At 31.0% G+C, this 24,490-nt stretch overlaps 2 protein-coding genes across 8 annotated transcripts in view; one reads left to right on the top strand and one right to left on the bottom strand.

The window, feature by feature from the left end:
- Positions 1-14,628, bottom strand: part of LOC126879056 (uncharacterized) — a 148,371-nt gene extending 133,743 nt beyond the window's left edge. Inside the window, exon 1 of the mRNA XM_050641949.1 lies at positions 14,562-14,628. Coding sequence (XP_050497906.1) covers positions 14,562-14,613 — 52 coding nt within the window. The 5' untranslated portion in view covers positions 14,614-14,628. The remainder of the gene's footprint in view (positions 1-14,561) is intronic.
- LOC126879052 (testis-expressed protein 2) overlaps positions 1-24,490 on the top strand; it is a 201,675-nt gene that overhangs the window by 73,423 nt on the left and 103,762 nt on the right. Inside the window, exon 1 of one of the 7 annotated variants that reach the window (XM_050641944.1) lies at positions 24,107-24,247. The exons of the other annotated variants lie outside the window; for them this stretch is intronic. Within the exon in view, the coding sequence (XP_050497901.1) occupies positions 24,182-24,247 (66 nt within the window). The 5' untranslated portion in view covers positions 24,107-24,181. Of the gene's footprint in view, positions 1-24,106; positions 24,248-24,490 lie in introns of those variants that run through there. 7 annotated transcript variants of the gene reach the window in all.

Below are 24,490 nucleotides of genomic sequence, written 5' to 3'. Positions count from 1 at the left end.
GTTGCCCAGAATCGCACTCGTGCGCTCTGGCTTATGATTCATTCCGCTGAGCTACAGCCGTCCACCACCGAAAATACTCTGGCAAAACCTCCTCCAAGATTCCCTTTTCACTTTTCTTATGTCTTTATTGTGGATTACGTGATAAAGCTATTAGAATATTTTATATTAGATAAATTACATACTTCTTGTTGTGTTCTGGTTTTACCTCCCTATCCAACCATAATTATTACTTCGATTCTTGGTGTTTCCGTTAATGGTGTCTTTATTTATTTATTTCACGCAATAAACTAACCCTTGGAAGAAAATGCAAGGAACTGGTTTAAATTTGACCCAAGCAAACTCTATTCTTAAAAACTGTACTTTTTGTTATTATAGTTCTTTTTAGTTCTGATTATTTATGTGCCTAATACGGGATTTTTTGTACTAGTAGAAAGAACAGCAGTACTAAACATTTAGTTATAAATTTCTTTTCACGTGTTTTAATATTAGAAAAAAAATTACTATACAGTGAGCATGTAAAGGTTGAAATAAATTAATTTTTTCGTGAGTGGGCAAATTTGGAAAAAATCCCGAAACAGATCGATTTTTATTTTTGAATTTTGATTTTTTGGCATATTTTTTACTGCTGGAAGAAAACAGGAAAAAATATTTATTTGACAAATAAATATTTTTCACTTATCTAAATTCAATGTTAAAGCTGCCACCCACCTATCTCTTGGCAGTTTGAACATTTAATTTAAGCGAAAAGCAATGTTTATTCTTCAAATAAACATTTTTTCCTGATTTCTGACAGTAGTAAAATTACATACGCTCTTCTCTTTTCGTTTCAGTTAATATTCAATTCAAAAAATATTTTTGGACACCCTGTATAAATAATTATGTTAATGTTTATATTACTGAATAGAGAATTAAATCACCTTTCAAATAAGCTATCACATGACCCCTATTTTCATTAAAAAAAATCATCGATTACGTCATTACGCCCAAATGAATGACGTCACTAGTATGATATAAATGCCAAAAAATCATAATTAAAAAATTAAAATCGACCCGTTTCGGGATTTATTTCCAAAATCGCACATTCATGAAAAAATGAATTTATACCAACGTTTACGTGCTCACATATTAAAGAAGAAAACCCTGTGGTTTAGAATAGAATAGAATAGAAATATGCTTTATTGCCATGAAAAATTTTACAATTTTATCGACAAAGCTTATAAATAGTCAAAAAAACAAACCAGTAACAATCCAATTTACTAAAATTACATAAATCGTCAATATATTTAAATAATAAGTTTAGAAAGGAAGTTAAGATAAAATGTGAAGAAAAGAAGAAAGCCTTTTTACAATACAGAACGAAACAAACACAACAGGCATACAACCACCACAAACGAATTAGAAACGAAACGAATACTTTAATGAGGTAAATAAAAAGGGAGCACTGGCAGAGTTTCTCAAAACAGATGGAACACGACTTCTACGGAACACAAAAAGAAGTATGGAGAATGATCAGAGGGCAGAGAAAGGAGATGAACAAATTAATAAAAGCACATTCAGAAGGAAACATGGGCAGACTACTTCCGCTCTATTTGCTAAAGGCGACGATAATGAACCACCAACACATGAAGTTGCAACAAACGAAGAAATAAACATCGAGGAGGGAGAGGTAAAGGAAGCATTAAGAAAATTAAAAAATAGAAAATCTCCAGGAGAGGACAGAATATCCAACGAACTCCTAAAGTACGGAGGACAAGATCTACTAAACAACTATTAAAACTAATACAAAAAATAATAGAACAAAACAGAATACCACAAGAATGGAGATCAAGCATCCTAATATCTCTCTTCAAAAAAGGAGACAAATCGGACCCGGAGAATTGCAGAGGAATTAACTTATTAAACACAACATTAAAATTAACAACCAAAGTGATAACAAACAAATTGAATGAAATTATAACATTAGCAGAAGAACAACAAGGTTTTAGGTCGGGAAGGTCATGCACTGACGCTATATTTATAATGAGGCAAGTTCAAGAGAAATCGTTGGAATACAACAAACCGGCATATTTATATTTCGTGGACCTTAAGAAAGCATTTGACAGGGTCACATTAAAGGACATTATCCATTTGTTATACTCGAGAGAGGTACCTCTAGGAATAATTAAAACGATCGAAAACATCTACCAGAACAACACAATAAAAGTAAAATTGGAGGATGAATTACCTGACCCAATTGAAGCCGGTAATGGGATAAGACAGGGGGATTCCTTGAGTCCTTTATTGTTCAACCTGATCATGGACGAAATAATAAAAAAAGTAAGAAAAAGGATACCAAATGGGAGAGAAACAACTTAAAATAATCTGCTATGCGGACGATGCAATACTAATCTCTCAAAGTGAAGATGATTTACAACGTATGCTGCACCAATTCAACATAATCGCCAGAAATTTGAACATGTTAATTTCCTCACAAAAGACAAAATGCATGGTTATAACATCAGATCCAATAAGATGTAAATTGGAGCTGGAAGGTCAGATAATAGAACAAGTGAGGGAGTTTAAATACCTAGGCATCTCACACTCTAGCTACGGAAGGCTCGAAACAGAAGTGTAAGATCAAGTGAAAAGAGCAAACAGAGCCGCAGGTTGCCTGAATGACACAATATGGAGAAATAAAAATATCGGAAAAAAATGAAAGGCAGAATTTACAAAACAGTCATCAGACCAATAATGACATACGCGGCAGAAACGCGACCCGACACAGAGAGGACAAAAAGATTGCTCGAAACAGCGGAGATGAAAACCCTTCGAAAAATCGATAGTAAGACTCTATGGGACAGAGCTAGAAGTACAGATATACGACGTAGATGCAAAATGTATAACATTAATAACTGGGTAAGAAACAGAAGAATAGAATGGAATGACCACATAAGCCGAATGACAACAAATAGGATAGTCAGAACAGCGAGAGACGGTTCCCCAATAGGAAGACGATCAGTGGGAAGACCACGAAAACGATTGGATGGAACGACAACTTACTAGAGGCACATTGAAAAAACAGACAAAGTCATGTCTATACAAAAAGAAGAAAAAGAAGAAGTTTACGTGTTCACTGAATAAATTAATTTAAGCGAAATGCAAAAAAAAAAGAGCGTAAAATATGTTTTCTGACAGCGAAAAAATGTATTTTGTATTAAATAAATTACATATCTACAAATAAATTACCTATAAATAATTATGTTAATATAATGAGAAGTCTTAAGCCGGCGTCGTTCAACTTTGTCGAATTCGATTAATTGGCAAAAATTCTGATCGTGTGTGACCGTGCATCCAACGAAATCGTACAATTTGACCGCAGACAGTCTGGTCTTTTGCTTCAGTACTGCAGAAATTGATATCATCGACGATTTTGTCGAACAACACCGCAGTACCGTGAGTGGCCGGCTTTATATCCAAAAATATAAAACTTCTACTGCTGGAACCAAGATTCTGGTGACAACCTGAATTCGTGCCTTCTTATATTTAACCCTTTCGCTCATGCATTTTTGTTTTTTAAGATAAAAAATTGAAATTAGCTAGAACATATTCCTTTAATTTTTTTAAACTGTTTGGCGTATTTAAAATAATTTCATGTCATCCCTTTTAAGGGATGTGAATTTTACATAGACAATGGGCAAACGGCGGGTTCGTTGGAAAAAATATTCCCATGATATTTTTTTGCATAATCACATTCGTGAGACATCCCAGAATAAGGTTCAAGAAGTCGCCCACGTGAAAAGTGGTCCAATTTTTTTTTAACAATTTTTTTTAATCATTGTAAAAATCAATATGTTCGGCCCGGACAAATTTTTTTAGGTTTTTTTGGACCATTCTGGACAAAAAAGGTCTCATAATTTTTCTCTAAAGTTGATCATTTTTGAGTTATAAGCAATTTAAAATTGAAAAAAACGAAAAATGGCGATTTTCAAGGTTTAATAACTCGGTTAAAAGTTATTATTATGAAAGTCAGAAAGTGACTAAATCAAATATTAAAGCCACCCCTACAAGATCCTGAAGAAATTTTTGTCATTATTGTATTACTAAGCTGTTATTTATAAGTAATAATAATAGCGCCATGCACGTATTAGGTTGCCGTCAATGGTGAGTGCGAGAGAGATGCCATTCCGGCAGTCAGTGGTGCATCTTGCTCGCACTCACAGCCGCGTCAATACTATCTTACCGCTCATTGTTAATAATTAAAAATAACAGCTTAGTAATAAATGAATGATACAAATTTGTTCAGGATCATGTAGGGGGGCTTTAAACTTTGATTTAGTCATTTTCTGACTTTCATAATAATAATTCTTAACCGAGTTATTAAGTCTTCGCCTAAAAATGGCCATATTCGCGTCTTTCAAATTTTAAATTGCTTATAACTCGAAAACTATCAACTTCAAAGAAAAATTACAACCTTTTTGACCTTTTTGTCCAGAATGGTCCAAAAGATTTAAAAAAAAATTGTCCGGACCAAAAAAGTTTATTTTTGCAATTTTATTAAAAAAAATTGTTAAAAAAAATTTGGACCACTTTTCGCGTGGGCGACTTCTTGAACCTTATTCTGGGGTGTCTCACGAATGTGATTATGCAAAAAAATCTAATGAGAATATATTTTCCAACGAACCCGCCGTTTTCGTCTTGTCTAACAGTATATTGTACATTGTGAACAAACGGTATATACGACCTGTACAATATATTGCACATTGTGAGTAAATTGTAGTGGCTCTTGCAACTTATGGAAAATAAAATACAATTAAAAATCGTATATCTGCAACTAATTATTTATTTGTATGATATAACATAAAACACTTTTGTTTTAAACAAAAAGACGTCCCCGACGTTTTCTGGAGTATACTTTGTCTGATTTTATCAAAACTTCAACGACAATATGACGACGAATAACTTCCCCGTTGTCTGTACTGCTTTCCTTCAACTCAGTATCATCATCACTGCTATCTTCTTCCTCCCCATCTCCCCAACCATAATCGTCATTGTCGTCATCACTAAGCCCGTCAATATCTGATAAGCCCGCCTCAATTGTAAATAACATGTGGTTTTGTACCATACCTGTCGACCTCCGTTTCCGTTTATTCACACTGTACAGTATACTGTACTCTAATGTTTACTCAAATAAATAAAAAACTAACAAACTTAACGGAAATTGGACCGTAAATGTAGCAAATACAAGTGTTTCTTAACATCAGCAAAAATATATCTGATATTTAAAACCAATCTGTAAATTATTAAACGCCACCTTACATCGAGGCACTGAAGTAACCATCACAACAATTTACTTCTTTGAATTTAATTTTTTTTACTTACAACTAAATCAACGCTAGATGGAAGCAACCGTTTAAAATTAAAATTAATATGTATATGTTACGGTCAATGATATAAATTGGACATTGACGTTAATGGTCGGCCATTGTCGTGAATGTCCATTTTCCTTGGTTATTAACGACAATGCCCGACCATTAACGACAATAACCTTAAATATTGGCCAGTGTTGTAAAAACTTAACGTAAAATTAGATTTTTCATCAATAACCGGGCAATAACGACAGTGGCCAGAAGCAAATGGCCAATGTTGATAAATCGATGCCTCAGAAGCCAATCGGTGTAAGGTCAATAAGTGTTTAAAATGAAATACTAAGATGTTTCTGAAAGTAGTTGCAGAAATATAAGTACATAGTTATTAAAAACAAATAAAACGTCTTTATTTATCATAATATGGGTAACATATTCATAAATACAAACAAGGAAATAATAATATTTTTATATAGGTACAGCATGGTGCAAATGAAAGGAATAAATTCGTTATTTCGTAAACCGGTGACTTTAAGGAAAAATCCCGAAACAGGTCGATTTTTATTTTTAAATTATGATATTTTGGCATATATGGCAAACTAGTGATGTCATCCATCTGGGTGTGATGACGTAATCGATGATTTTTTTTATATGACAATAGGGGTTGTGTGCTACCTCATTTGAAAGGTTATTCAATTCTCTATTCAGTAACATAAACACTTACATAATTAATTATAAAGGGTGTCCAAAACAATTTTTTTTTAATTAAATTATTTAACAACAAAAAGATTGTATGTAATTTATTTAATTAAAAATACATTTTACTGCTGTCATGAATCAGAAAAAAATATTTATTTCAGAAATAAACAATGGTTTTTCGCTTAAATTAATGTTTATTGTTTAAACTTCCAAGAGGCAGATGGCTGGCGGGAGCTGGCTTGATCATTGGATTTCATTCTATAGTGCTTTGTTGTTTTTTTAGCACCCGGTGTTCTCAAAATATTTTTCGCTTCTTTAATTTCATTTATTCGGCTATTGTATTCGTCACAGTTTAAAAATTATTTATTGTCATCACGTTTTGACTTGACTATTAACTTTATATTATAATTATTAAAACGAGTGAGCACATCGTTGATATCCATAATAACATTTATTAAATAAATTTACGAATAATTTAAGCACGAAAACAATACACAATATACATAGTACATGAAGTAAACAATAGTAAACCTACACATAACCTATCTTTTAGTCAAAATATCAACATTGGCCGATTAACAACGGGAATTGTCGACATTGGCCGGGCAATGATAGAAATGTTATCAAGAATTTAAAATTATCATCAATGTCCAGTTTCTATGGACAATAACGTTAATATCCGGCCATTGTCGATAATGACCAATTCAACCGGCCATTGTCGATATTGGCCGGCCAATAACGTTATTGGCCGGATTTACGTCATTGTCCGTAACATATACACTACCATTTACATTGTGAAGAAAGCGGATATAAACATCTGGTCACGTTATTTTGACACCAGTAAAGTGATGTACCGGGTGTCCCAATAAGAATGGCTCTCGGCCATATCTCAGGAACGGTTTATAGTAGAGCTTTGAAATAAAAAAATTTATAACAAAAGTTGCCTCAGGAAAAGCCTGGAAATTATTTTCATAATTGTGGGTCCACCGCTAGAGGGCGTAATTGAATATCAAAAATAAAAAAATCTAAATTTTACAAAATTTTCCTAATGAAGGGGCACTGGAAATCCGATTATTGTATTCTTCATCAAATTCTGCGCATATTTGATTTAACAAGTTTAACTCTATCTTTGCAAATAAGAGGTGGGGGTGAGTGGGAACCTTGTTATGAAAAAATGGCTGTAAGTCCGGTTCTGCTACATCAAATTTTGAAAACTGGGTCTTGTTGAAGACAGATCTTTTTCTTCAATGTAAGCGTGATAATTTTGAACCATCCTAATAAGTAATAAGCCAGCTGGGAGGCGTTATTTAATTTTTATCAGAAATCTAGTTTTTTTTGGAAAATATTAAATTAGCAATAGAATAGCGAAAACCGCATGTCGATACCTTTTGTCTATCTCAAGATATCTCGAGAAACGTGTAAATTTTATACATAACTGTTACTATCACCGGTAAACTAAGTTAATGAAAAGTAGTGTGCTGTGGAAAAAAACAAAATAACATTTTCCAGATGTCAACGTATAAAAATATAATTAATTAAAACAACAATATAAAGAGAAACAATACTATTAAAATTAAATATAACACAGAACAAAAAGAACTACTTAGTGACGACCTAAATATTCAAATTGTTGCCCATCATACACTACTCTAGAATACATTATCCAGAGAATACTAAACGCCATTCAAAGCATATCGAGAGCAGAAATTGAGACTGCTGTTCAATCTACTCTTGAAAATGTAAATGTTTGCAACGAAAATGATGGGCAAAAATTTGAACGTTTATGTCATCACTAAATAGTTGTTTTTATTTCTTTGTAATAGGGCTTTTCAACGCTTCTCATTTGTTTCGAGCCTCTGTCATATGCCGTATAATCCGTGTATAATATTAATATACGAGATATGAACGAGGCTCGAAACAAATGAGAAGCGTTGAAAAGACCTAATATACGTTGACAGCTGGAAAATGTTTCTTTGTTGTCTCCATAGCACACTACTTTTAATGAATTATTTCGTTTACCGGTGACAGTAACAGTTATGTTTTTAAATGTACACGTTTTGTAAGATATCTCGAGATAGAAAAAAGGTATTAACATGCGGTTTTCGCTATTCTGTTGCTAATTTTGTAATATGGTATTAAAAATGCATGTTTGTATTTAATATTTTCCAAGGAGCACTAGATTTCTGAAAAAAATTAAATAACGCCTTCTAGCTGGCATATTACTCAGTAAGTTGGTTCGAAATCATAACTTTTACATTGACGAAAAAGATCTGCCTTCAACAAGACCAAGTTTGCAAAATTTGATTAAGCAGAACCGGACTCACAGCCAGTTTTTCATAACAAGGTTCCCACTCACCCCCACCTCTTATTTCCAAAGGTAGACCTAAACTTGTCAAATCAAATATGCGTAGAATTTTATGAAGAATACGACGATCGGATTTCCAGTGCCCCTTCATTAGGAAAATTTTGTAAAATTTAGATTTTTTAATTTTTGATATTCAATTACGCCCTCTAGCGGTGGTCCCACAATTATGAAAATAATTTCCAGGTTTTCCTGAGGCAACTTTTGTTATAAAATTTTTTATTTCAAACCTCTACTATAAACGGTTCCTGAGATATGGCCGAGAGCCATTCTTATTGGGACACCCGGTACAATATATTGTACACCATGAGCGAAAGGGTTAACGTATTGATGTGACTTTGCAGTTCGTTGCAAAAATCTGCGTCGATTTGGACCACCAACGAACTGCACAGTCACATCGCTACGTTAAATCGTTGTCGTGTATACAGGCTATAAAGCCGCATCCTCACACACAGGCTATAAAGTAGGTACACACATTCTTTTTTTTTTAAATGTTGATATATTATGTAGAACCGAAAAGGGAGAGAACAGCAAACATGAGGTTTTTCAGCTCGTCATAAGAATCAGGAATACTATTTCAAGCGTTAAAAATGATCATATCTTCCTTCTCCAGGTGATTTAAAGCAGACCACTTGTGTTGTGAACAGTTTTTTCTTCTCCAATATTTCTAATTCAACACAAAGACGTTCGAATTTAGAGTGCTGCCATATCTCCTTTAAATCCAGAAATTGTATTTCAAAGCTATTATGTAATGCCAATTTCAAAAGGAGACAATTTCAACTCGGTTATCGTAGCATTAAGAGGATTTTTGACAAAGGCTAAAGTTTTTTTTTAATGAAAATAATATTGCGCTTTTCGTGGATATTTGTGCCAGAGCCGCACCTAAGGAGTTAAAGAGCCACATGGAGCCGCACTTTGCCGACCACTGGGTTAGAGCATGTTAGAGCAAATGGCAGTGAATATGATGCCTAAACTAATTATGACAAGAAAACGAATCCGTCTCAAAAGAAGAGGTAGACCCAGAACGAGGTAGGAGGTAGAATAATAAAGTAGAGGAAGACCTTAAGCGGCGTCCTCATTGAGTTGACATTGTCGATAGACTTTGTCTATCGACACTGCCGACCGACAAATCGAAAAAGCTTCACATGTCCACACCAGGTAGGCAGAATATTTGTCGATAGTCGAAACGAAAATGTGTGACGAATAGAGATGCATCAAGTCAAACTAGTTTGATTTTACTCAACAAACTTGACTTGACTTGAAAATCAAACTTTTTGTATAAAAAAGTTTGACTTGACTTGATTTCGATATCTTTAGGTTTGACTTGAATTCAAACATCTTCAAACAGTTTGAAAAGTTTGAATATTACGCAACGTGTTTATTTTCATTAAATGAGACCGCCTACGCCTTTATTTGTTTACTGGCGGATGAACGGGGGAGGGGTAGGGGAAATTCCCCCCTCCCATCAAGGTCCAAAAATTTTTTTGACAAATTTCAATAAACATAGAAATGTATTGGCTGATACGATATTTAAACCGCAGACAGACAAATAAAAAACAATAAACGCGCCTGTTAGGATAATTATTAAGAAAGTTTAATGCATATTTATACATTAATTTTTTTTTAATATAAACCCAACATTTGTAGCCTGTATCCGAAAAAAATTTAAATTGTAGATATAAAACCATATAGACCTGGATCCCGCGTACCAAAAAAAAGTTGATTAATAGCAAGCTGAAAATTCGTTAATAGCTTAACGGTGTCTAGTTAGACAAACTTTGATGTATGGGAACACTGGAACAGAAGAAGTTTTAATTGTGAAAAAGGTTAAAAATTTGGAACGTCAGACTACGTAAACGTCCCATGTATTTTGTTGGACAGAACTTCCAATTGATTTGTTACCATTTCATTAAACTCTCATTCAAAAATCAGACTGGTGTTTATCACCAACTGGACATTTTAATGAGTGGAACATGAAGAACATGTCAAATGACGGGAATCATGTTGGTTAGTAATAGCAGTCTGATTTTTGCATGAGAGTTTAATGGAAGGGTAACAAATCAATTGGATGTTCTGACCGACAAAATACATGGGACATTTTCGTACCTAATCGCAAATTTTTAAACTGTTCCACAATTAAAACTTCTCTGTTTCAGTGTTCCCGTACATCAAAGTTTGTCCGACTAGACACCGTTAAGCTATTAACAAATTTTCAGCTTGCTATTAATCAACTTTTTTTGGTACGCTGGATCCAGGTCTAATAATCCTGTGGTTAGTTTTGAATTTTAAAGAAATACCAACAAATATACAGCAATACCAGAGAACAACGACCACTGTTCTCTGGCAATACTAACTTTTGTATTGTGGTACATATTTTCGAGTGAACTAGCAGCTTGGTACCACATGTTTTTTCGAACTGGCCCTTAAATACCTTTTTTAATAAAAGAAAGTCATAAAAATTCCAAATATGTAAGTTTATTTTGAGCTGTCCATTGAAAAACCAAATAGTCTTATTTTATTGTAACCCTTGAGGTCATAAGCGTAACATGTCGCTTATCAAAATGTTCAATGTGTTTTAAATGTATTAATTTTTTTCAAATCCTAAGAAAACTAATAAGAATTTAAAAAAAAATAAACGCAGCATGAAAGATTACATTATTTCTGAGAGACGAACATCCCTGAAAATTTCTATAATGTTTATTTTATTAAGTTAGAGGGGTGAACATAAAAAGGAAAATTTAGTGTTGTTATTAATTGCAAATATTTCATCCAAAACAAACTTTTTATTTATTCTAAGAGACTTTCGGCCCTCGGTAATAACGCAATCTTTCATTCTGGGTTTAAATTTTTCAAAAATACTTTATTTTCTCAGGATTCGAAAAAAATAAATATCTACATATAAAAGTTTTAATTTAAAACACATTGAAAATTTTGACTTTTATGTGACTCTCATTGTGTTATTAATTTTCTTATCTTAATTGGCAACTAACATGTCTATCTCGACAAAAAAGTATATCTACTAAATAAATTATTATTCAAACTCTTTCAAACTAGTTTGACAAACAGTTTGAATTTTCAAACCTGTACGATTGACCAGTTTGACTTGACTTGAAATATTTGTCAGAAGGATTGACTTGAGTTTGACTTGAAATTAAGTCAAACTCAAGTCAGTTCAAACATTCAAGTCAAACTTGTGCAACTCTAGTGACGAAGATGACGCCATTATTGTTTGTGTCGCATTTGTTATTATCACAACTAAAATCCTTTGCCATTCTTTGTTTGATTAAATTTATTGCCACCCTTTGTTTTTTTTTATTTCTCTTGCTAATAAGTGACTTTGAAGATTTTTTATTTTTTGTTCTACCACTTACTTTTCTATATTAAATTCACTGGCAGTTTCCATCAAAGCATCGTGCCTCATGTTTCGGTCTTTGTAATATTTGCTTCTAGTGTTCCATAGATTTGATTTTAATTAGTACGCTTCAATAACTGCCATCACTTTTTCTTTTTCCCATTCCATTTTGCCGACAAGTACAAAACACGAGACTTCGGACGAGGCTGACTGAAACTACGCCGTGCGCACACTAAAATATTTTTACCAATGGGTGCGTTCAGCGGTGGGTAATCAATTTACGCTACTGATACATCGAATGAACTGCTCTTTATATTCTGCTACATTTCCTGGTCCAATTTGTTTGTCAAATGTCAAATATTTTATTTAGCTGTCGAATACCTTAACCAAACTTTATTTTGTAATTTTTTGTCTACTCTAAAGAAAAAAGAATTAATTATCAGATATCAGATCATCTAGATACTGTTTTATTTTCTACCAGGTAACTTTATGTACAATAGATACCTTTATAAATCTGGTTCACTTCCTCCCTTTGTTAGGTTTTTATTAAGAACTATTAGAATGGACTTCCAGAATATTCTTGAAGAGGAATATTTGTGCCAAAAGTACCTGTTTATTGCTTTTACGCATGCGCCATTTTATGCTACACTCAGGCCCGGTCTTTTCACCTCCGAATAAAAGTTATCCGGAGGTTTATTTGACAGATTTACATGTAATCTGCCGAATAAGCTTCCCAATAAATAGTTATTCGCTGCTGTAGTAACATTTATTTAAAACAATGAGAAGTTTTATATGTATAAGAAAATATAAAAAGTTGGAACCAAGATTTATTTAATTATGTAAATGTTTATATCAATGAATAGAGAATTTAATAATTCAAAGGAGGTAGCATACGACATAGTACATTATTTGACGGTTTTTGCTGTAAATTTTAAAGAACCGTTTGGATTGCCATGAAATTCGGCATACGCATAGCCAATATGTCAAAGAAAAAAAGTGATATTGTGGTGATCTGTGCTTTTGACCTGGGGATGAGTTTCACCCCTTCTCGGGGGTGAAAAAATATATGTCCAAAATAAGTTCTAAATTCTCTAAATTGACTAATTTTAAGCAACTTTTATTCTATACAGTTTTTTCATTAAGTCAATATTTTTCGAGTTATTTGCGACTGAATATATTCATTTTTTAACAAAACAAACACGTTTTTAGACAATTTTTCGCAAATAATTCAAAAAGTATTTTATCCAAAAAAACTATACTTAGCAAAAATATTGCTTGTAAAAAAGTGAAAAAAAAATGGTGTACACAAGTCTCTAGACCTAGTAGAAGCAGAGTTATAGCTAAAGAAAAATGGGGTCATATTTGCCAAATTTCAAATAAGTATATTTCAACTTGAAATAACGAAAAAATTAAGCACATTTTGGAAAAACTCATTACAACTTTTTTAAAGAGTTTAAAAAGCTTTATTTATATTTTTATAAAAAAGATTCTAGCATCAAATGTAAGCAAGTTACGCTCAAAATACAGTTGGCAAAAAAAAATCTGGAAAATTACCCCCTAATTAACAACTTAAATAAAATTAATCGTTACCGCTTCACAAGTTGTTTTATTTATATTGTGTTTATATGATCTGTAAGTTTCATTGATTCAACGTGCTTATTTTTGAAAATAATTGGTTTTAAAGTAAAATTTTTCAAATTTTTTAATTTTGAAAAAAAAATGCTTTTTTTCAAAATAACTTAAAAATTATTAGTAATACCAAAAAAGAGTAATGAAATGTACCTACGTTTTGCTTTTCTGGATATTTTAGATTTTTTGTTTTCCTGTTAGACAAAAATTGGTTATGCTATGGCTGTTCAAAATTTGCATACACTTGGGATTAGTGACTCGTTCAAGCCATTTTAACTACAGCCTCTTCAAAAATAAGCACTTTGAATCGACGAAACTTACGTATAAAGATTAAATAAGCAAAGTAACTTGTGAAGCGGTAACGATTAATTTTATTTGGGATGCTAATTAGGGAGTGCTTTTCGCGATTCTCTTTACCAAAAAATAAAAGGGACCAACAATATTTTGAGCGTAACTCACTTACTTTTAATGTTAGAGGTTTTTTTTAAAAACAAAAATAAACCTTTTCTTAAACACTTTAAAAAATTTGTAATGAGTGTTCCCCAAAAAGTGTTCCATTTTTTGGTTATTTCTCGATGAAATATTCGATTTGGAATTTGACGAATAAGAACCTACTTTTCATTAGCTACATATTATTTGCTTCTACTGGGTCTGGAGAATTCATATATGCACCATTTTTTTCACTTTTTTATAAGTTATATTTTTATTAAGAATATTTTTATGACAAAATACTTACTTTTTGAGTTATTTGCGAAAAACCGTCTAAGAACGTGGTTATTTTGTTGAAAAATTAACATATTCACTCGCAACTAACTCGAAAAGTATTGACTTGGTGAAGAAACTCTATAGAACAAAAGTTGCTTAGAATTTGTCAGTTTATAGAATTTCGAACTTATTTTGGACATATATTTTTTCACCCCTGAGAAGGGGTGAAACTCACCCCAGGTCAAAAGCACAGATCAGCACAACATCACTTTTTTTCTTTGACCTATTAGCTATGTGTAATTTGTATGCCAAATTTCATGTGAATCTAAGCGGTTCTTTAAAATTTAGAGATTTTGCAATATTTTATCGTTAAAGAACGTACTAACACCAATTCTCCTTAAAAAAAATCATCGATAACGTTACTAGTATGTTATATTTGCCAAAAAATCATAATTTAAAAATAAAATTCAACCTGTTTCGGGATGAGTCTCCAAATTCGCCTCTTCTCGAAAAAATGAATTCATTCCATAATTTTGCCTCTTCACTTTCACCTCATACCAACAGCACATTAAATGACCATTTTTTAGTTTTGGTAGACATTTGGAAATTAATATTTTGTGATTCCTTTTTGGCGAATGACCTTACGTTATCTTATCATGTTTTCCTTCTGTCGAAGTGTTGTAAAGGTTAAATTTATTTTTGTTTGCCATTAAAATATTGTTTTTATTTGTATAATTATTTATGAGTAATAAAAATATGTTTGTATCAATCGATAAACACATTAATGATATAAAAGTCTCATCTTTAAAGAAAATTATTATGACCCTTAATGTTGAAAAAAAAAATCTCATCAATCTTATCTTTAATTTATTTTTCTTATTTTTGGTTGTCACACTGCTGTACACTTTTTGCTGCTTTTGTTTACTCTCCTAGTACCTTTAGCAGACCAATTACATTTAAATACTTTTATTTACTATTATTAGATAGAGATTGGAAAGTCGGATTTGTTCTGGTTCAGATAATCGAATTGTTTCAGACGCGTTTTTCACAATTCTTTGATTTTTCATTAGTACCCTAGGAAACTAAGCATTTAAAAATCTAAAAATTACTGGCCGCTATTTTTTAACTGAAATATCTGTGGGAAGTCAATACAAAAGTCGCATTATCCCGTGAGTATCGAAAATTTTACTGCGTCATGTATTTTTATTGACATGTAAGGGGATAGGTACTACGTAGTTTCGGCTCCAATGCTATTTAAATGGGATTCATTTTTTTCGAATCCTGAGAAAACTAATAAGTATTTTTGAAAAGTTTAAACGCAGAATGAAAGATTACGTTCTTACCGAGGGCCGAAAGTCCCTGAAAACTTCTGTAATGTTTATTTTAATAAATTACAGGGGTGAAAAACTAAGAGAAAATGTAGTGTGATTTTTAATTTCAAATATCTCATTGAAAAGAAGCTTTTTATTTATTGTAAAGGACTTTCGAACCTCGATAATAATTTAGTCTTTCATTCTGCGTTTAAATTTTTTAAAAATATTTATTAGTTTTTTCAGGATTCGAAAAAAATGGACACCATGCCCGTAGTGATATTTTCCAAATCGACATTCGCTATCTTTGTCATATAACACTGAGTCGAATAGAATATGGTGACAAGACAGTGACAATTTTAAATATTTGACATGACATCGGGAATATCTTGAGTTGTTGATTAAATAATATTGATAGTGTATTTGATAAATAATTGATTTAAGATGTGAACTTAATAAAAAGTTATTTATTGTTTATTATTTATGGAAGATCCAAGCAGAGAATACAGCAGGATATATTCTGTGATCCAAGTATTTTGTTGTTAAAGATGTTCAAAATTGTAAGCGTTCCAAAGTAACAATATATTAGTAAAAAAGCACTTTATCACTTTTCGTCTTTTCTCCATTGAGTTTTTGTTGTACTAGGTATATAAATTATTACACTCACTTAATACATAGTTAGTGAAAAAATTATCAGTAGTAATTGCACAAGAGCTTTAAAATTATCGAATTTTCCCGAGTGACACTTTGACAGTTTTAATTTCACGACCCGAAGGGGAGTGAAATTATGTCAAAGTGTCACGAGGGCAAAAATTCGATAATAATTTTAGAGATCGGGTGCAATTTGTTGCGATTATTTCATGAATAAAACTGTTCAAAACCAAAATTTTATTGTAATTTATTTATGTAAGTACAAATTAGTACAATTAAACACACAGTTGTTATAAATATTTGACGGTTGAAAGTGATCACTTTTATAATTTTTAAAACATTAATTGTCATTAATGTCACTGAATGTATTTTCTGGTCTTTTTTCGTAGCAACGAAGGGCATCTGACGTAATATACTTGACGACGGGATATTATCAAAAATTATCAGTTTAATTTTTATTCCTGTAGCTTTCTATTGGTCAGAATCTCCTATGAATGAAATAATCATATTAATTAACTGAATTAATAATACAATTATACAAGTAACAGTTATCCAAGAACATTCAAAAGCTCATCTCTTTAAAGTTAATGGTGACATTTGTCAAGTAATGTTTACATACCAGATCAGTGAGAATTTTACTACACGTAATTTGCCGTGTAAAGACAGAAAAAGTAGGGATAGCCGTAAAATATTTGTGCCCATGCCCTTAAGCAAAAAAAACTACTTTTTCTTCATTTCAATATTGTGAAAAAATTACGCATTGTAGATAAAAATGTTCAATTATTGTGAAAAAATTACGCATTGTAGATAAAAATGTTCAACAGACGACTTTCTTGAAAATAGGTACTTGGTCTGTAAAGTGAGATTTACAAGACTAAAAAATGTTTAAAAACAAAAAAAGTTCCTGCAAATTATACCCGAAAGATGCAAATTAAACCCATTTTTTCAGATGTTTATGATTTTAAAAAATAAATAAACATATTTAAAATGTTTAATATAAAACATATTAGTTAGTTACTATACAGTATACATACAAAAAAAAATTATTGTTCTGAAGCTATTTTCTTGTGGCATTTTTATGATTAATTATTTATATGGGAAATAAGCCACAATTAAAATGAAAAAAATAATTTTATTAACGTTTCGACGCCCAAATCGGGTGCCGTTGTCAAAATACAAAATATTACTAAAATAAACTAAAGTGTTGTTGCTAAGCAAAAAAATTCTTCTAATAATTTATTTAATCTCACTCATTTATATTGGCAATTCAGACATATATTATAAGAGGAAGTCAATAGAAAGAAAATACCAAGATTAGTAAGTCAATAATATCGAGCTAGTACATATTTTATATTTTAGTATTACTTATATATCTAGTATTATTAATATTATTTATAATTTAAACATGTTACAAGTCAGAATTTGGTATTATTTTTTGAGAGTAAATTAATGTAAGACCAAATACTTACGATGTCGGGATAGTATCACAGGGTTTTTCCTGGTTTTCCCTTGTGATTTACTATGAAGTCTCTAACGCGAGAATTTTACTGTCGTTGCATTTGGTTGTCTTTTTAAAGACATATCACATGCTATAATTTTTTATGACGGATATTCTTGAGTTGGGGTTAATTTCATGTAATCGAATGAACTATCTTTCAGTAAGTCGTCCCAGGAACGCAACTCATAAATATTGGCAATATCATTTTAAAGTCTTCTACTTTAAAATGTATAATATATGTCTGAATTGCCAATATAAATGAGTGAGATTAAATAAATTATTAGAAGAATTTTTTTGCTTAGCAACAACACTTTAGTTTATTTTAGTAATATTTTGTATTTTGACAACGGCACCCGATTTGGGCGTCGAAACGTTAATAAAATTATTTTTTTCATTTTAATTGTGGCTTATTTCCCATATAAATAATTAATCAAAAAAAATTATGTTAAAAAGATGAGCCCGATTGATCGAATAGTTTTTAGATAATTCTACTTGTTTATCCCAATTGACAAAAAAGGGTATTTTCAAATGGCTGTAGAGGTGCTCTGTCAATATCTGGAAGGGCTTTTTGATCTGATTCTCTTCGTAAAATCTCAAATTTTCATGTTTTTAAAAAAATATGAATGTTCATTTTTAATTGGTGACTTACAAATATAATGGATGCAAAATGGACTAACACTTTTCGCCTTATAAATAATTTAATTATATGCGCCGTTTTAACATTTATAAAAAACAAAAAACACTCTGAAAGGTTATGAAGGAACACATCTTAAAAATAAAGAAGTTTGTACGACTCGTAGAACCGGAGATATTTTTTTCATTTCACAGCGCAATTGTTTTATATCCCAGGCTGTGGGTGAAAAATAGGTCGATTTCAGGATATAATTCATTGCAGGTTAGGATATTGATTTTAGAGAAAAACTTTTTAATAGAAAGTCGTAGTGAATTAAAAAACCTACAATTTGAGCTATGGTAAGTTTAATTTCATTTATTGGTTATTGCAAAATAGCCTGCGATAGGTCCAAAATGGCCATTTTTTACAATTGCATTATTTATTGTACAAATCATTTTTTATATTTTTTAAAGCTTTAAAATGAAGATCTTTCAATTCCAAATATAAAAAAAAGTTGTAAAGCCAGATTAACGAATTTGTTGCTTAGATATTATAAAATGTTTATCCCAAGAGGTCACATGTCGAAGGCTATAACTTTTTGAATAAAAATCGTAGAGAGTTGGTGAAGCATCCAATCTCCTTCTAAAGAGTTATATTTTTATATTCTGATGTAAATAAATGCGTAAAACATTTTTAAACCTCTAATTTTTGGGTTTGAAAATAAGGGGGCAAATTTCGTTAAAACATTTAGAGCTGAAGCGGCCCTGTACATCCTATGAGTTTTTAACTTACAGATTATTGTTGCTGAAGACGAAACGAAGATTTATAAAAAAAAATAAAAAATTTCTACGACCAACTGAAGCCGAGATAATTTTTGGGTTTGAAAATAAGGGGGCAAATGTCGTTATAATCATTTAGAGCTGAAGCGGCCCTGTACATCCTATGAGTTTCTAACTTACAGATTAAAGTTGCTGAAGACGAAACGAAGATTTATAAAAAAATAAAAAATTTCTACAACCAACTGAAGCCGAGATAATTGTTTTTTTTTTCTTAAATCGTAGTGCCTTTATTTATAACAATTAGGAAATTATTTTACAGTCATTGAGTAAAGAAAGTCTTATATTATCTTAAAATAAAAATTATTATAAAATATAATTACATTTAATTATTAAAAATTATTTTTAAAATCGGTGCTTTTGCGAGCGGCCGAATTTTGCAAATCGCCCGGCTCGCTTCAAATCCGGGCGTTCGGAGAATTTTTACGTAACTTGTATTAAATTTTGACAGAAAACAATTTAATAATATTACCATTATAATATACAATCTGTTTACCACTGTATTTGTTTTTCTTGATAAACTTTTATATGTGAAATCTCATTTCTGAAGAAATAATATTACAAAAATGATACATATAATAATAATATATGAAATATATAAATATATTTTAAATTTTTTCATTGTTATATAAATATAATAATAATAATGTTATTTCTTATTATGCAATATAAAACTTTTTCTTCGCCTCGCCAACATCCAAAACGGATAGTCACTACAAGAAGAAAAAGTTTTATATTATATAATAAGAAGTAACATTATTATTATTATATTTATATAACAATGAGAAAATTAAAAATATAGTTATATATTTCATATACGTATATGTATCATTTTTGTACCTAATATTATTTCTTCAGAAATGAGATTTCACATATAAAAGTTTATAAAGAAAAATAAATACAGTGGTAAACACACTGTATATTATAATGGTAATATTATTAAATTGTTTTCTGTCAAAATTTAATACGAGTTACGTAAAAATTTTCCGAGCGCGCGGATTTGAAGCGAGCCGGACGATTTGCAAAATTCGGCCGCTCGCAAAAGCACCGATTTTAAAAATAATTTTAAATAATTAAATGTAATTATATTTTATAATAAATTTTATTTTAAGATAATATAAGTCTTTCTTTAGTCAATGACTGTAAAATAATTTCTTAATTGTTATAAATAAAGGCACTACGATTTAAGAAAAAAAAAACAATTATCTCGGCTTCAGTTGGTTGTAGAAATTTTTTATTTTTTTATAAATCTTCGTTTCGTCTTCAGCAACTTTAATTTGTAAGTTAGAAACTCATAAGATGTACAGGGCCGCTTCAGCTCTAAATGTTTATAACGAAATTTGCCCCCTTATTTTCAAACATAAAAATTATCTCGGCTGCAGTTGGTCGTAAATTTTTTCTATTTTTTTTTTATAAATCTTCGTTTCGTCTTCAGCAACAATAATCTGTAAGTTAAAAACTCATAGGATGTACAGGGCCGCTTCAGCTCTAAATGTTGATAACGAAATTTGCGCCCTTATTTTCAAACTCAAAAATTAGAGGTTTAAAAATGTTTTACGCATTTATTTACATCAGAATATGAAAATATAACTCCTTAGAAGGAGGTTGGATGTTTCACCAACTCTCTACGAGTTTTTTTTTTTCAAAAAGTTATAGCCTTCGACATTTGACCTCTTGGGATAAACAATTTTTAATATCTAAGCAACAAATTCGTTAATCTGGCTTTACAATTTTTTTATGTTTGGAATTGAAAGATCTTCATTTTAAAGCTTTAAAAAATATAAAAAAATGATTTGTACAATAAATAATGCAATTGTAAAAAACGGCCATTTTGAACCTATCGCAGGCTGTTTTGCAATAACCAATAAATGAAATTAAACTTACCATAGCTCAAATGGTAGGTTTTTTAATTCACTACGACTTTCTATTAAAAAGTTTTTCTCTAAAATCAATATCCTAACCTGCAAAATTAAAAATCTTTAAAAATTGCAAATTTAACAAATGAAAATCGCAATATAAAAAAAAGCGCACAATATTTTTGGTTACATTTTAGTTATTCCTGGCATCGTCCTTTACAACACCTGATAGGTTTCAAAAATTCCTGAATTATATCACGTTTTTTCACCCACAGCCTGGGGTATTAGGCGGGTGGCTTTTGTCAAAAAAGGTCAATTATAAAAAATAGCTTTCCTCACTTCGTTTTTTTTGATGATTTGAATTATTTTAAGACGAAAGTTATTCTTGCAATTTTGTCGTAACATGCCTATTTATGCAAGCAAACAATTATTAGAAATGGCGAAAGCGTTTTTTAAGGCCATTTTTCAATAGTTTGGACATAGAATTAAAAAATATCAAATGAAAGCTTAAGACAAGTAGTTTCTAAATCCACGATTCTATTTTGATTTTATCTTGCAGATGTCAGTTTAAAATATCCATAAACAAATTGATATACCGTTTCATTTCGGAATGTATAAACCTGACGAATATCTAAACTTTAATGTGAGCTCCACACTCTCGCCGAAGTCGATCGAGGTTCAACAAGTACGAGAGTGTAGGTCTGACGCGTCCGAGTCAAAGGGATCTTTGTCGGTATCGCACCGCTTGAATGTGTTCTTCGTGAAGTAGAACGAGTCTGTAGAGAGGTACTTCGGACTCCGGTCAACTTTGGCGAAGTAACTTCGCCGAGAGTGTGAAGCCCGCTTAACGTTCAAAACACATTGTTTATTTCTTACCCACAAGCTGAATGTTTTTTAATCGAAAGAATATGATGATTACAGTAAAAAGTTTACCCAACGTTTACTACGGAAACCTGATTAAACGAAAGAATAAATTGGTTTTAATAAAAAATCTTTACCGTTTTTATCCAGCAGTATGTTTGAGTTTTTCTTATTATTGGTACCTGTTATTTGTCAAAAAATTTTATGAAGGTTTAACTTATCTTGTTTCTCTACCAGCTTCTCAATATCTTGGCATCTGTCATTATGCCATTTTGCCTATCTGATCTTTTTCAAATTTGTGTGTGTATAAAATACACATGTTTCTACGTTGGAACTGGATGCTGCTTATTGATGACCCCGCCAAATTATGCTCCCCCCCCCCCCCGAATTCTGAATAAGTTCCCTGTTTCCTGTCCTTTGTTGTCCTTTAATTTCTTGTATCTCCGTTTTGAATGTCTCCTTGTACTTGTTATGGTTTATTTTTTTCTTCTTTCTCTTTAAGTTCCTGTATCCCTTCCATTCGCATTTTTTCTGTTTCGTTTCTTATCTCCCTTTCTCTTTGTTTTTCAATGTCTTCAACACGGTTCCCGATACTTTGAATTATTTATCTTCTGATGTGTTATCCGTCTCCTTTTGCATTTGTGTTGACATCCTCTTGTTAGTGTTTTAATCTGTCTTCTAGATTTTTAAAATAATTTTCTTGATCTTGTTCTTGCTCTAGTATTTTATTCAAGATTTTCTTATTTTCTGCCTTATTTTCTTCTTTCAAATTTTTCTCCGTCATTCTTTTAAAACATAACTCCATTTGTGTCACATTAACATATACATATTTATACAAATTCGATGGCTTGATCTTTCGGTTTTTAATCTTCTCTTTCCGAGTGTTGTCTAAAAGTTAAATGGCTTTTACGTTAATATGGTTGGAATATTTTGTCTCGCGCTTTTGCGCATATGGTTTATTCCAGTGCATAAAATATTTAGGATATAGACAGGATCAAAACAAATATCGTCGCCTCAAAGCAACAGTAGGATATGTAAAATAATGTAGTTTCGAGAAAAACGCAATTGAAAATTTTACGAAACTTCAGTAATTAATAAATTTTTTATATTTGAATGGATTTACATGGAATTTTGTTTGAGTACCTAACTTTACATGCGTCACATAACAATTATTATTAATTCATAAAAAAGTGAAAAATAATCGAAAAAAAGTTAGTTGTCCTACTGTTGCCCTCAAATATAATCTGTTTTTTAACGATATCCGTAAATTTCTGTTATATAAACTTATATTGCACTAAAGTTTTGTTTAAAATTTTACACATTTCAATACAAAAAACAAAAAAATGTTGTTGTTCAAACATGTTATTACATAAATTATAATATGAACATACTTGTTTTTCAAAAATTTAAAAATTTGACAAGATAATCAACAAAATAAAATGAAAAAATCATCAGGATCAGTTTTGGTAATAGCGGATGCTGAAAGTTGTGAAAGTAAAAACTTACTGCATTTTCTTAAATCAGCCCGAAATTTCTAAAGGGGAATTTATCATGAATTTAACTTACCTTTTTCCTGTGTTAGATAAATTCCAGATAACAACTCGGAATCAGTATTTTTTTTGTGTTCGCTAAATACACTAAATTCTGACTTCTAGTTACCCATAAATTTTACAATTTAAATTGGCTGAATTATTCATTTTTTACTCTAACATACACCTTTTAACATCAATGTAATAGAACTAGGTTTTTTTTTTTTAAAGATTACTGAAGAGAAAATTGTGACCGCAAGCTGGATAATATAAACAAAGACATAATCGCAACTCAGCAATAACTACATGGCAACAGTACGATATGTGCTTAAGATAACTTAGTGTTGCATTATATTGATGACCAAAATGGGTAAACGACAAAATATAATGGTATCTATGATATGTATGTTGTCTTAGTGTTGCATTATAGAATTTGGGCTAAAAGGAATTAGAATTAAGCTACACAAGGATATGTAATATTATGAAGAAAGTATTTCACTTTTTATTTATCTTAGTGTTACACTCAACAGAAGGGTTTATTTCGAATCATTTGACATGGATACCACAAATGTCATTTTTTTACATATCCTACTGTTGCTTTGAGGCGACGATATGTCATTATGCAGACGTTCATAATTTATTTTTTACTTTTAGTTAATTTATGAAATCTTTGATCCAGTGAGTCGATTTACCGATCCGGATCTTCTTAGAGAATCGGTTCTGGTTCAATCGTCATGAATCTCAATAAATATCCTTGTTTGCCGTACTCTTGGCAAGCAAGACTTTTATCATAAGACAGTAAACATACATATCTATGTATGACCGATAATGGTTCTGTATATTTTTATCCAATTAGTGACATTTCGTTTTCAAAAAAAAAAACAAAACCATTGTTTCGTCGATTGAAAATGCTTTAGCAGTAGCATATAGTGCGGATTATGTACGGAAAAATGGAGATCCTAATTTCACAGAATTTGTTTAAAAGTCAACAGCTCTATTTACGGGTATGTCAAAAAATTATTGCTAAAAGTGCAAGTTTTTTTATTATTTTTCCTTAAGTTTTCTTTTTTACTTATACGGTTTGCATCAATAAATTGTAAACGATATAGGATATACACTCACGTGCAAAAAAATCGATCCACTTAAAAATTTGGCCAATTTGGTGTCACGAATTTCCTAAACCCGTTGTCCGATTTAAGTGATTTTTTTACCATGATTTAGCCTTATTAACAATATCGCTGTAATAA

Source organism: Diabrotica virgifera, chromosome 1, assembly GCF_917563875.1.
Source record: "Diabrotica virgifera virgifera chromosome 1, PGI_DIABVI_V3a".
Classification (NCBI taxonomy): Eukaryota; Metazoa; Arthropoda; class Insecta; order Coleoptera; family Chrysomelidae; genus Diabrotica; species Diabrotica virgifera.
The sequence above is the reverse complement of the archived record's forward strand: the minus strand, read 5'-3'. Positions and strand labels throughout refer to the sequence as shown.